A 15,277-nucleotide genomic window follows, 5' to 3' on the forward strand; every position below is an offset into this window, starting at 1 on the left:
CTCCAGTATCCTTTTTGCCACTCCCTCTTTATCCCTTGATGTCTATTCCACCTTCTAACTCTTACTGGTGCAACTTTATAATGATAAAATAACAAATATTACAAACAGTGCTGTGTCATGATTCACCTAAAAATAAAATCCATTAGTTAATATCTTCCAGAGAAAATTCTATCAATAGTTTTAAACCAAACACTGAAAAAGATATAACATACCATTGCCAGTACATCTAACATAGGTATTCTAATGAAATGCATTTTGGTACAGTTGAACCAATATTGGTACATTTTCATTAACTACAGTCCATAGTTTACATGAGGAGTCATTCTTTCAGCTTTACAGTTGTACTTTCTTTTTTTTCTGTTTGTGTTTTTTGTACAAGTGCATAGTGGTGGACAATTATTGTTACGGCATCATACAAAATACTTTTCTGCCCTAAAGGTCTGCTTTGCTCTACCTATTTATCCCTTTCCTTCACTTATACCAAACCATCAACAACCACTGATCTCATTATCACTATTGTTTTGCATTTTTGTAGGATGTGATATAAATGGAATCATATTGTACGCAGCCCTTTTAAGCTGGCTTTTTGGTATAACCATGTTGCTGAAAAGTTCCGCAGTGATAATTAAGTGGATAGTTGTAGAATCTCTTACCTATATACAATGGATGTATTTATGTGTAGTAGAATGTTCATAATAGTATTATTCACGATAGCAAAATACTGTGAGAGAGAGAGGAAGAAAGAAGAAGAGGAAGAAGAACAAGAAGAAGAAGAAGAACAAGAACAAGAACAAGAAGGAGGAGGAGGAAGAGGAGAAGAAGGGAGAGAAAGAAAGACAAAACAAGAAAGAAAGAAAGAGGAAAGAAAGAAAAGAAAGAAGAAAAGAAAAACCATGTCTAAAGTATCAGATAAATGTGATATATTCTCACAGTAGAATATAAAAATATATAGATGAATTTCACAAGGACAATGGTAGACACCAAGAACAAAATGAGGCAAAGTAAATAAAATCTTATTTAATTTATTTGAAGTTCTGGAATAGTCAAGATTAATGGATCAATGCAGCAGTGTTACAAATCCAATGTAAAGTAAGGGAATATTAAAAATAGTCATGACCCCAGGCAACTTTAAGAAGAAAGAATATTCAATTGAGGAAGTACTGAAGCAGCTGCAGCAACATTGTTACTTTCCTGTTATTTAGGATGACAGAATCTTAAATGACTATTTCTTTTTATATTGTAATGTAAAATACGGTCTTAAGTCACAAAAATGAGCATAAAAACATTTAAAGATAAAACACAATGTCCAAATGCATATATAATTAAAATGTTTATATGTTATATATATTACATTGTATATTGTTTCAATATTTTGAAAACAATAAATCTGAATTTCCAATAAAATAAGTAAATATATTGCTGAATTTGAAAAATGTTCAAGTGGTTTACAAGGCTCAGGCCTTGATCTCACACTCACTAAACATTGAATTTACTTCCACTAAATATTATCAGTTTAAGACCACTTGGCTAGTTACTCAATCTCTCTTAAATATGAATTCCTTCTGTATAACAGATACTACAGTTAAATGAAATGATAAATATGAAAATCCTGTTGCAGTAATCAGCTCATAGCAATGAAGTTAAATACCTTTCCTGGAACACAAGCAATTTCTCAAACACCAAAGAAAAACACTCTACTATTCCAGATAGAAACACAGCATACCACATTTATGTAGTAGATCAGGAAAGCATGCTTCTTTAATTTCAAAATAAATATAGTTGCACTAACTCTGTTGAAATCCTGCTACGACTCAGTTCAGGTTGCCTGCACTTCCTGACATCTAGTGTCAGAGCAATTATTCAGCCCACACCCAGAGAAGCTCAACCCCATTATCAGAACAGACTGATCTTCCATAATCTTTGCACCACCTGGATGGCCACAAAAAATCTCCACACTCACTGTTATGCTGTATACTTTGTTGAACTCTAGGACCTAGAGGACTTCGATCAAGTTCCTGTTCACAATTTAGGACATGCATCTCACTGCTGGACGTTTTTTTCCAAAAAGACATCTCATTACCATACAAATCTAGTCACTTCAAGAACATAAAAAAGTTCTGTGCCTAGCTGCTATCATGCTAACACAATGGAAATAGTTTTGAAAAATGGATAGAAAATTTAAAACCACTGGGGAGAGGAAGAGAGAAAGGGATGGGGAAGTGTTGGTCACTGGGTTCTAAGTTAGAGTTAGGAAAAGTAAATTCTGGTGCTTTACTGACTGCACATCATGATAAAGTACTATATTTTTCTAAAAGCCTAGAAATTATCCCTGAATTTTTCACACAAGCAATAAATGAGCAAATAGCGCTGCCCTCCACTTGAATATTATGCACTGTATATTTATATGGGAACATGACATGGAACCCAATAAATATGTACCAATTTTATATGTTAATTAGAAAAGAAAAATTTTAAAAAGACAGACCAAATTTCCCACTAAAGTTACTAACCAAAATAAATTTGAGGTGCATTACAAAATTAAAAATGAAATCACAAACCTGGTGCAGAATTCTTTTTATTGTACTGAAAAGGAAAAAAGGTTTGCTAAAATGAAGACAGAAAAGTATTCCATAAAAAAGTAGAGTGGTAGTTAGAGTATTTTGACCTATTTGTAGGACAAAGACACTATGTAAAAAGGAAAATATACAGGAATGTTTATAACGTACTTCCACAAGACAAGGTTCTAAAAGACAATTAAACAGAGACAAAAGCTGCATGCAGGGCTGAAAATAGTGTGCCACATCAAGAGTCACTAGGAAACAGGAATTCATCAGGAAAGGATGTACGTGTGTGACTGACAAGGTCTCATATCCACTAAAAGAAAAATGCCCATCATGCTGAAAATATTCCTCTGCTGAGTAGATTTTTAAGAGCTCCTTTCATGTCCCTATTCCTGAGACTATAGATAAAGGGATTTACCATGGGTGTGACCACACTGTAAAACACAGCCACAATGACATCCTTGTCATTACTCTTATTGGATGAGGGGAAATAGTAAATCCCAGTAATTCCTCCATAGTAGAGAGAAACCACACAGAGGTGAGAGCCACATGTGGACAAAGCTTTGCAGATTCCCTTGATTGAGGAAGCTCTAAGAATAGTGGCCCCAATATGGCCATAAGACACCAAAATACATATGAAAGGTAGGGTTATAACCATCGTTCCTACAATGAGGATGACCATGTCATTGACGGTGGTGTCTGAACTGGATACCTTGAGTAAGACAGAGAGGTCACAGAAAAAATGGTGCAGAGTGTTATCTCCAACAAAAGAGAGAAAGGATAAGAGGATGGTGTGCAAAAGGGCATTAGCAATGGATAACAACCAGGTCACAATTACTAGCAGGAAGCAGAGTCTCTGGCTCATGATCGTGGTATAGTGTAGGGGGTGACAGATGGCCACATACCTGTCATAGGCCATTGAGGTGAGAAGGAAGCTGTCGATATCTGCAAACAATATGAAAAAATATACCTGAGAAACACACCCAGCATAAGAGATGGATTGGCTATGAGTCAGCATATTCATGAGCATCTTTGGAGCTGTGACTGATGAGAAAGAGATGTCAGTGAGAGCCAAGTGGCTGAGGAAGAAGTACATGGGGGTGTGGAGGTGGGAGTCCAGCCTGATGAGCAGGATGATGAGCAAGTTCCCCAGCACTGTGGTCAGGTACAGGACCAGGAACAGGGCATAGTACATGTCTTGCTCTTCTTGCCAGATGGGCAGCCCCAAGAGGAGGAATTCAGACACTCTGCTCTGATTATGCTTGTTCATACTCCTCTTCCTCTCCTTTTTTTTCTGGACATGAAAAGGAAGATGAAAAGTTGAAAGAATGAGAAGTCATTGTGACTCTTCCATAATAAAGACCTAGTGTGAAAATAATCAGTATATGCATTTTAACTCAAACTGAACCCTTAATGGGCCAGTGGTGGCAAAGGATATTGTCTACCTAGAAAACAAATAAATATTTTTGAACAAGCCATGAAAACATCATAATGGTTATGAGATCACTCCAAATTCTACTTCCTTTAAGAAAATTATTCTTCCACTCACATTTTCTTTTCTCATTTTCTAAGGGAGTACTCATGAATTGTGAACAAAATGCATCTTCTCACTTATCACATTGGGTATTCCTGAACCTAAACCAAATTACCTTGTCAAACTTCTTACAACACCAGGAAATTCTTGACTCTTGTCACATCTTCAATTTGCCAAAGAAGTTTCTTTGTCTGTCTGGAAAAAATAAATTACATCATCCTGTGTTTATGATCCTAGCACAGATATTATTCCAAAGATTTTAACTAGTATATTTTTGTCATATTTCTGATATGTCTTGTGCATCACTAATACTATCATCTTTCTCTTTCATTATATTTAGTCTTAGACATATACTTGTGAGGTACAAATTAACAGGTAATTATACCATAGTTTGTGGCAGCAGAGATAGAAAAAAATTATAGATTTGGGGGGAAAATCAACAAGACCTAGCACGGTTTGAACAAAGCAAATTTACCTGTCAGGAATTACTTGACAAACCAGAGTGAAAGAAATTGTTTTTCATATAAATTTTTTTGCCCTATCATCTCAAAACAAAGATATTCAATTCAAAATAAATTACTCCATTGGAGTTTTTTGCCATACTATGATATAAGGATAGGTAGAATCCAAGGTTCTGTAGCACACACTGGATGTACAACATACAAACTAAAAAAAATGCATACAATCACAATATTTAATATAAGTCCTAATCCTGCCCTGAAATGGTCCCTTAGATGATCAGCACAGATACCTTCAGCTACAAGGCATGGGCAGGTCTTTCCACTGCTCTCTAGAACATGCAGAAGACAGTGATAACAGCTGGAGCCCTCAAGTAGCTCAAAGTTTCATTATAAACAGTAGTAGAGTTTTCAGCTCAAAACCAAACAACATAGATATGTGGATACACCATTTGCTCACACCTTCTGAAATATTTATGTGAGTTCTAATTTTATAAATCATGTAGAGGTCTTTGAGGGAAATGCCCAAACACAAGGTCCAAATTAAAGACAAATAAATAAAATTGTTGCACTGTATTTGACTCCCCTCGGGAAGAACTACTCACTCTAGCAGGCATAACAGAGCTCATCCTTGGAGGAATAAGGATAATAACAAAAGGGCAGTAATTACCAACTTGTTGGTTCACAAAGTCCCTTACCTTCTCAATTTACCTTGGGAAAAATACGATGCACCTTTTATAATAAACCAAACTGGAAGTTCACTCTGACAACAAAATATTTTGCTATTTCAAGTCCATGCTAATCAAGAACACCAAAAACACTCTAATATCTTCACTCTGTGAACACAAGGAAACTTATATTTCATCACCACCACTGGACCTGAGAAATGGAGTATAGTTTCTATAAACCTCAATCTCTGGCCCAAATTCTATGGTGTTAGCATTCTACTCATGCAAGACACTCACAATATCATAAAATAAACATTCAATATTTGTTTTCCATTCAGTTTCTTTTAAAATTGATCACAAACTTACTCCATGCATTCCAGCTTTATTTCTTCAATGCCTATTGGAAAATGAGTACCATGTGCTCATGACTCAAATGAAGATGTCTGTATATTTACAAATATTGTTAGTTTGTTCTATTTATGTTAAATTCATCTATACTTGGAATAACTACTTGTATGTAGAAGTTATAGGGAATATTTGGACTTCAGAAATGTTTCTTGTAGATCGAAGTTAATCATAAGTTTCCCTCACAGTAAGGCTGTTATTGTCCTGTTTGTTTTCATAGAAGTCAAGGGTTGACAAAATATTCTTCCTTTCCAAATCAGAAGGACATCATTGGCACTTTCTACTTTCCCTACCTTCATGGAGACAGGAAAAACTGTCAAAAACCTGCAGGATTTCTCATTTGATTAAGGTGTAAGAGAAATAATATCTCCTTGAATTAATAAGTGATATTTTTACTTTCTCAGAAACAGACAGCATTTTCTAGAAAATCTTCATTCACATTCCCTTACCATCCAGTATTTTTCCTTCCTTCTGAGCCCTGCTGAAAGTGTTCCTGCAATAGCTTATAATTAACACAAACACTCACATATACACAGACACAAAAAATTGGAAAACAGGTAAATGAAATAATAATTTCAGAGAAAACTTCAAATATGCTGTTCATGTACAAAGATAGTCAAACTCGCAATAGTCAGGGAAAGACTAAATCCTCAGTAGGTTTTCACTGTATATAAAGATATAGGAAAAAGTATTTTTGAGCATGCTTCTTGAAGAAAATAATGGGTGTTAAATGGGAGCCTTAGTCATTTTTAATACAAAATGTGACATTATAATTTACCCCTGAAAATGTGCTTTGCTGTGGGCCATACATTCCAATATCAGATTTATGCCCCTCAAAATATTTTATTGAGTAGAATTGACAAATGTAAACATATGTATTTAAGGTATATATTATCTTTTAAGATATACATAATATATAATTACTATAACCAAGTTGATTAACACATTCAACACCTTACATAATTGTGATAATTCTTAATTTCCCTTGCTGAAAAATATTTTATAATAGTAAAAGTTGAAAATATCCTTAAGCAAAATAATATGCTTAGCATCTTACTCCTGCAGAGATTAAAAGTTAACTGAACACTTCTGGAAAATTTCCTGATATTTCTACATATTAATACATTTTGAAAATAAAAAGTTAGCAATGTTGTATACAATGTTTTGTAACCTGGTGTTTTACTTAATGAAGTGTAGTGTACATGTTTTCACCTCAATAAATTCATGTCAACATTATAATCTCTTAATGATCTAATAAATGTTTTTCTTGCTCTGATTATCTGCCTCTACTCCCTAGCAGAGACCTTTGCAGTAGGTTTTGATCTCCTGCTCGGTGCTATGGGGCAAGGCTGAAGAAAAAAAAACAACATTAAAAGACAGAACTAACAATGTATATGAAGAAAATATGATTATTCGTAGTTTCTATGTATAAAGAAATACTACCTTCATTGTTATATGAAGTGCCTTTTTAAATTTCACACTTATGTTTAAAACTTATTTGGTGTCTTGCATATATTGCAAGTGGTATTTGTGTAAATTTTGTAGTGTTTCAATTTTTGGTTTATTATCTTCATTATCTATATACTTGCACTAAATGTACTCTTTTGAATGTTATTTTTTATAGCACTGTTGACTCATTTCAGAAAGTTGTATACTTTTCTCTCCCTTATGTAACAGAAATTCTTTTTATTTTTTAGTGATTGGTTTTCTAGACATTAAGGCAGCTTCATATGTTCTAGATTTTCTGATTCAATCATTTGATGCACGTTTAACCTTGTTCTTAGCCATAGTAACAAAATGTGTTTATTTAATAAGAAGAAAGGACATCTTAAAAAACAGTAAATTTACTGACAAGATCTATGTATCTATATAGAGATACATAGATATATCTTTTAGATTGTGTGATAGCTTCCTTGTCAATATAGTTAATTTAAGCTTTCTTTAAAACTGTGTGGTACCTTTATTGATTTAATTTCAATTACTAGCCCTCAAATGACATTTTGAGGGGAACATAAGCTTTCTCAGACTCCTTAGATGCTATTTAGTACTCTATAATAGTATTACACTAATAATTTACTGAATTATACCTAAGTGACCTGATAATGCCCTGTCCTTAAGGGCCTGATACATCCAGGTTAACCTCTCAGGTACTGTAAAAAAAGAGGTTGAAAAAGGAAACTGCAGAATCCCTTTTGCAAAACAGAATATGAACAAGAACACAGAATTAAGTGACATGCTTACTATTTTTGAAGATATAATTAATTGGGATTCTGGTGAAGGTTTGAAAATATGGATTAAATCTTTTTAGAAATAGTTTAAATGATATACCAATACAAATATTTTAAATATTAAAATATGAGTTTATTGACCATTTTATCTTAATTTAATTTACCTTAATTTTCTGTAAATTTTCAATTTATATTATTTGTCACATTTTGACTGAATTTTTTGTCTTTATTGATTCCTAAGAATTGGATATGTATTCTGAATATAAATCTTTTGCTGGTTACATATCATTTCATTTGTAACTTGTCTATTAACTTTATGGGTTTGTTATTGTGGTAGTGGTTCTGTGTTTTTTTTAACTTCTTTAATTGGTACATTTTAGGTATACAATTCATTTATATTTATCATTGGGTGTTTGTACCTGTGCATGACATATCATGGTTCTTATTTTTTTTCCCCATTACCTGTGCACCCTTCACCTCCTCTGCCCTTCCCTATTTACATAGATTTCATTTCCGTTGTTTTTTTTCCTCATAGTTTTTCCTTTCCCTCTTTTCCTTTCCCCTTTCCCTCCCTTCACTCCTTTGTCTTTGGACCTTTTTTCCTATTTCAAATTATCAATTATTCATTTTAATCATTTTAACCCTTGTTTACGCTATCACTTTCTCACACTAGAGAAACTATTAGGTATTTACACATGTGGGTCTTATTTATTTCACTTAGGAGTATGGCCTCAATATGCATCCATTTAGCTATAAATGACTCTAGCTTTTCATTCTTTATGGCTGAGGAATACTCCATTTTATAAAAAAAAAAACACACATTTTCTTTATCCAGTTTCCAGTTGATGGGCACTTGGGCTGCTTCCAAGCTTTAGCTATTACAAACTGTGCCACTATGAACATGGGTGCACATATATCACTGTGATATGATTCTTTTAATTCTTTGGGGAAGATACCAAGCAGGTTAATAGCTGGGTCAAATGGGACCTCTAGTCCTAGTTCTTTGAGGTATCTCCATACTGACTTCCACAGTAGTTGCACCAGTCTGCATTCCCACCAGCAATGGAGAAGGGTTCCTTTCTCCCCACAACCCCACCAGCATTTGTCATTTGTTGATTTCTTGATAGCAGCCATTCTTTGTGGGGTGAGGTGGAATCTCAGTGTTGTTTTCATCTGCATCTTTCAAATGATGAGTGATGTTGAACATTTTTTCATATTTTTTTTGCTGCTTTCACTTCTTTGTCTGAGAAATGTCTGTTCCTTTCGGATGCCCATTTTTGAATTGGGTCTTTGAATTTGGGGGCTCTGATTTGTTTCAATTCTTTATATATTCTAGATAGTAGACCTTTGTCTGAGGTACAGCTGCTAAAAATTTCTTCCCATATTGTAGATTGTCTCTTAGCTCTGTTGGTAGTTTCTCTTGCAGTGCAGAAGCTTTTTTTAATAAGATGAGATCCCAGTTGTTAATTCATTGTGTTAGCTCCTGTGCTACTGAAGATTTGTTCAAAAAGTCTTTTCCTATGCCAATGTCATTGAGAATTCTACCTAACAAATCTTCCAGGAAGTTTACTGTTTCTGTCTTGATATTTAGCTCTTTAATCCACTGTGATCTTAGTTTAGTGCATGGTGATAGGTATGGGTCTAGTTTTAATCTTTGGCAGGTTGAAATCCAGTTTTTCCAACACCATTTATTGAACAGGCTATCTTTTCTCCAATGAGGGCGATTGGCTTTTTTGTCAAAGACGAGGTGGCTGAGCATCTCTGGAGTTGTTTCTGCATCTTCTAATCTATTCCACTGATCCACATGTCTGTTCCTTTGTGAATACCATGCTGATTTTATCACAGTGGCTTTGTAGTATAGTTTCAAGTTGGGGATTGTGATGCCCACAGCCATGTCTCTGTTGCTTAGAATTTCTTTAGCTATTCTAGGTCTCTCATGGTTCCAAATGAATTTCTGGATTGTTTTCTCTAGTTCTGTGAAGTATAATGCTGGAATTTCAATTGGCATTGCATTGTATCTAAATAGTAGTTTTGGAAGTATGGCCATTTTCACCATATTGGTTCTTCCTACCCAGGAGCAAGGGATGTCTTCCCATTTTCTTGTATCCTCTTTGATCTCTTTTTTCAGAGTGCTGTAGTTTTCAATGTAGAAGTTTTTGGCTTCCTTTGTTATACTGATTCCTAGATATTTCATTTTTTTTGGATGCTGTTGTAAACGGAACTGTTTCCCTAATTTCTATTTTTTTTTTTTTACTCTTTAGTCTTGGCTTTATTCTGAGAATTTATTATTGAATAACAATGAGTTCCTAGGTACAGAAATGTCATAAGCAACTTCTGTTACATATCTTGATCAATAGTTGAATGAGCCATTCAACCGCTGAAGGCTGATGTCCTAAAGGATATAATTCAGCATAGTTAGTTGATGTCTAGGTCTTTCCCACCCTCTATCTTTACCCCAGCCTACAGTATCAACAGCGGTAAGGATGCAGTATTACTCTGCTTCAGTCATTGACCAGCTAGCTGCCCTCCAGAGCTCCACACGGCAGAGATCCACCCAGCTCACCTTTGCATTTTTAGTGTCCACTAAGTGAATTGCATTGCCATGGTGGGTGCTCAGTGAATATTTGTTAAGGGAATGAATAAAGATCAGTCAAAGTTGACAAGCTGATTATTGACCTATACAACATTTTAATGCCATGATATAATAGATTATGTTTCAGTATTATTACTACCAGGAATGAAATTTTTATTGCTAATGGAGTACAACAGCATTGTGTATACTTTTACAAAACTTTTTGAAAAAGTATAATTCACTGCTCTTTAAAATATACTAAATTGAAATAGTGAATTTATTCTGGAAGTGTGTGATGTATTCATGATTTTCTTTAACAAAGCAAGACTTGAAATTCTTTACATTATGGGGATATTGATACTCAAACTTTTGTTTTCGAGCTCAAAGAAATTTCTATACCAGAAGTATATATTCATGGTAGAATTTTAAAAAATAAAATAAAAAGGAATCAAAGTACTATAAACAATCCATGATCCTAAAACCCAAATATAACAAATATAAATATTTTGGGCTCTATCCGTACACCACCTCTTGCATATGTACATGTCTCTACCTATCTATCATACGTCCATCTAAGAGTCTATCTCCTTATCCCCTCACGCATATATGTGTGTGTAGTCTAAATTTCTTTTTTTTTTTATTAAATTCTTTTATTGGTACATTGTAGGTATACAACACAATTACATTTCTCATTGGGAATTGTACCTTTATATAATGCATCTTGGTTCTTATTTTTTCCCCATTCCTAGCCCTCCCTTCATGCCCTCCACCCTTCTCTATTTACAAAGACTTTATTTCCATTTTTTCCATTTCTCATCATTTTTTCCCTTTCCCTTCTCTCCTTTCCCCTGTGCTTCCTGCTACCCCTACCCCTTTGGACCTTCAACTGGAGACTGGATAAAGAAAATGTGGTTTTTTTATAAAATGGAGTACTACTCAGCCATAAAAAATGAGAAATTAGAGACATTTATAGCTAAGTGGATGCACATTGAGGCAATACTCTTAAGTGAAATAAATAGGACATACATGTGTAAATACCAAATAGTTTCTCTGGTGTGAGAAACTGAAAGTGTAAATAAGGACTAAATGTATAATAGGTAATGTGAAATAGGAAGAAAAGGGGCAAAGGGGAAGGAAGTGGGAGGGCTAGGGGAAAGGATAGAAGGGAATGGGATTAATATGAGAAAATGGAAAAATAGGAACAAAATCTTTGTAAATAGGGAGGGCTGGAGGGGTTGAAGTGAGGGCTGGGCAAAGGTGAAAAACAAGAACCAAGAGAGACTATGTAAAGGTGCAAATTTCCACTGATGAATGTCATTATATTGTATACCTAAAATGTACCAATGATTAGAATGAATAATCGATAATGTAAAATAGGAAGAAAAGGTCCTAATTTCTCTCTCAGTGAGTCGGTTGTGTACAAGAAGGCTATTGCTTTTTGAGTGTTGACCTTGTATCCCGCTACTCTGCTGAATCTGTCAATTAAGTCTAGAAGTCTTTTGGTGGAGTTTTTTGGGTCTTCTATGTAAAGTATATCGTCAGCAAATAATGACAGTTTAACTTCTTCTTTTCCTATCTTTATTCATTTTATTTCTTTCTCTTTTGTAATTGCTGTGGCTAATGCTTCCAGAACTATATTGAACAGAAGTGGTGATAGTGGGCATCCTTGTCTTGTTCCTGATTTTAGCGTGAAAGTTTTCCGGTTTTGACCACTTAGTATGATGTTGGCTGTTGGTTTTTCATAGATAGCCTTAGTCAGGTTAAGATAAAGACCTTCTATTCTAATTTTCTGTAGGGTTTTTATCATGAATGGGTGCTGGATTTTGTCGAATGCTTTTTCTGCATCTATTGAGATGATCATGTGGTTTTTGTCCTTGATTCTGTTAATATGGTGCATTACATTTATTGATTTTCGAATGTTGAACCATCCTTGCATCCCTGGGATAAATCCGACTTGGTCAGGGTGTATGATCTTCTTGATGACCCTCTGTATTCTGTTTGCCAGTATCTTGTTGAGGATTTTTGCATCTATGTTCATTAGGGAGATTGGCCTGTGGTTCTCTTTTTGGGTTGGGTCTTTCCCTGGTTTTGGAATCAAAGTAACACTGGCTTCCAGGAATGAATTTGGAAGTATTACTTCCCTTTCAATTTCTTTGATGAGTTTAAAGAATAATGACATTAGTTCTTCTTTAAATGCCTTGTAAAATTCAGCAGTGAAGCCATCCGGACCTGGGCTTTTATTTGTTGGTAAATATTTCATTACATTTTCAATTTCACTCATTGTAATTGGGGTGTTTAGAATTTCTATATCTTCTTCATTTAGCTTTGGCAATTCGTATGTATCTAGGAATCTCCCCATTTCTACTGTGTTTTTCCATTTTATTGGAGTAGAGGTTCTCAAAGTAGATATTGATGATCCTCGGGATTTCTGTTGGATCTGTTGTGACTTCACCTTTTTCATTCTTAATTGCCTGTATTTGTGCCTTTTCTTTCCATTTTTTGATAAGGTTGGCTGAAAGTTTATCGATTTTATTTATTCTTTCAAAAAACCAACTCTTTGATTCATTGATTTTTTTTGTATTGTTCTCTTAGTCTCCATTGCATTGATTTCTGCCCTGATCTTTACAATTTCCTCTCCAGTATGAGCTTTGGATTCATTATGCTCTTCTTTGCCTAGGAGCTTGAGGTTCTGCATTAGGTTATTTATCTGAGTTTTCTCTGTTTTCCTAATATGGGCATTCACTGCTATGAATTTCCCACATAGAATTGCTTTCATTGTGTCCCATAGATTTCTGTATGTTGTACTGGCATTTTCATTTACTTGTAGAAACTGTTTAATTTCTTCTTTAATTACTTCTGTGACCCATTGGTTGTTCAAGAGGGTGTTATTCAGTTTCCATGTGTTTGTTGGGGTTTTGCAGTTTCTTATGTTTTTGATCTCCAATTTTATTGCACTATTGTCTGATAATATACAGGGGGTAACTTCTATTCTTTTACATTAACTTAGACATGTCCTATGAGCTAGCATGTGGTTTATTCTGGAGAATGACTCGTGTGCAGCTGAAAAGAATGTGTATTCTGATTTTGTGGGGTGGAACACTCTGTAAACATCTATTAAGTCCATTTGTTCAATACCTTGGCTCAGTTCTGGAAGTTCATTGTTAATTTTTTTTCTAGTTGATCTATTTGTGATAGAGGGGTGTTGAGGTCCCTCACTACAATTGTATTAGTGCTTATTTGGATTTTCATGTCCATTAATATTTGTTTTGTATAGTTGGGGGCGTTTGTATTTGGTGCATGTATATTTAGGATTGTCATCTCTTCCTCTTGGATTGTTCCCTTCACAAAGATATAGTGACCATCTTTGTCTCTCTTAATTAGTTTTGTTTTGAAATCTACTTTGTCTGCAAATAAGATTGCTACCCCTGCTTTCTTCTGGGTTCCTGTGGCGTGGAGAACTGTTTTCCATCCTTTTACTTTCAGTCTATGAGTTTCTTTTTGAGTTAGGTGTGTTTCTTGTATACAGCATATTGTTGCATTTTCCTTTTTAATCCATTCTGCCAGTCTATTTCTTTTGATTGGTGAATTGAGGCCTTTAACATTGAGGGTTATAATTGAAAGATTTTGATTTATACTTCTCATGCTGTTTTACTTTTGTTGGCTCTTTTATTTCTTATTTTTCCCCCCTTTCCCTTTAGTGTCTTACCTTGCCTGGTGGCTTCCTCTGTTGGTCCTCATGGAGTTGTGGCCTTCATTGGTTTTTTCTAGGATATTGTTTAGAATTGCTTGTAGTGCTGGTTTGGTGTTCATGAAATTTCTTAGGTGTTCTTTGTCATGGAAGTATCTAATTTCCCCATCGATTTTGAAAGAGAATTTTGCAGGATACAATAGTCTAGGCTGGAAGTTATTTTCTTTTAGGGCTTGAAATACTTCACTCCAGGCTCTCCTTGATTTGAGAGTTTGTGTTGAGAAGTCTGCTGTGATTCTGATAGGCTTTCCTTTATAGGTGATTTGTTTCTTTTCTCTAACTGCTTGTAGGATTTTGTTTTTCTGTTGAGTCTCTGGGTTCTTGACTATTATATGTCTAGATATAGATTTTTTTTGATCATGGCTAGTTGGAGTTCTGTATGCCTCACTTATCTGTATGTCCAATTCTCTACCTCTGTCTGGGAAGTTTTCCACTATTACCTCTGTGAACAGTTTTTTTATGTCAATTGTGCTTTCTCCTGTTTTTTCATGGATTCCTATCAGTCTTATGTTATTCTTCTTTACATCATCTAGCAGTTGTTGGATTGATTTCTCGTAGTCCCTTACTATTTTTAAGAAATCTCTATTTTCATGGTCTCTAACCACAATCCTGTCTTCTATATCTGATATTCTATCTTCAGATTCCCGTAATTGGTTGTGGATACTTTCAATTGAGTTTTTGATCTCCTGAATATCTGTATGAATCTGTTTCATGGATTCCATTTCTTTCTTATGTTGGCCAATCATAGTTTCCATTTCTTTCTTATGGTGGGTATTCATGGCTTCCAGCATGTTTCTGAGCTCATCTATTTTTTAAATCTGTTTCTGTTCTAAATCCTCTAATCATGTCTTTCACTCTGCTCATCATCTCTGTAGATATCTGGGAGATTATTTCTGCTTTGAAGTTTTCTAGAGCCTCATTCATCTGTTTTGTTACTTCCTGTGCTATCAGTTCAGGGTATCCTGGTGGTTGGTTATGGGACTTTTCCACCTCATTTCCCCCAGGATTTACCCTTGGTGGGGTAGAAGTCTGAGTTTGTGCCTTGCTTAAATGTCTTCTCATTGTTTTTGGTACTGTCTTTGGTTTAACTCCTGGGTTGATAG

General features: G+C 34.7%; 1 protein-coding gene across 1 annotated transcript in view; it reads right to left on the minus strand.

Moving 5' to 3' along the window:
- Window positions 1–470: 470 nt before the first annotated feature.
- Window positions 471–15,277, minus strand: part of LOC101722068 (olfactory receptor 1J21-like) — a 77,797-nt gene continuing 62,990 nt past the window's right edge. Inside the window, exons 2-3 of the mRNA XM_004849636.3 lie at window positions 4,211–4,290; window positions 471–3,855 (exon numbers count right to left, since the gene is read on the minus strand). Coding sequence (XP_004849693.2) covers window positions 2,893–3,831 — 939 coding nt within the window. The 5' untranslated portion in view covers window positions 3,832–3,855; window positions 4,211–4,290 and the 3' untranslated portion in view covers window positions 471–2,892. The remainder of the gene's footprint in view (window positions 3,856–4,210; window positions 4,291–15,277) is intronic.

Source organism: Heterocephalus glaber, unplaced genomic scaffold (genome assembly GCF_053883595.1).
Source record: "Heterocephalus glaber isolate CG9 unplaced genomic scaffold, H.glaber_assembly_v1.0 deba00001479, whole genome shotgun sequence".
Lineage (NCBI taxonomy): Eukaryota > Metazoa > Chordata > Mammalia > Rodentia > Bathyergidae > Heterocephalus > Heterocephalus glaber.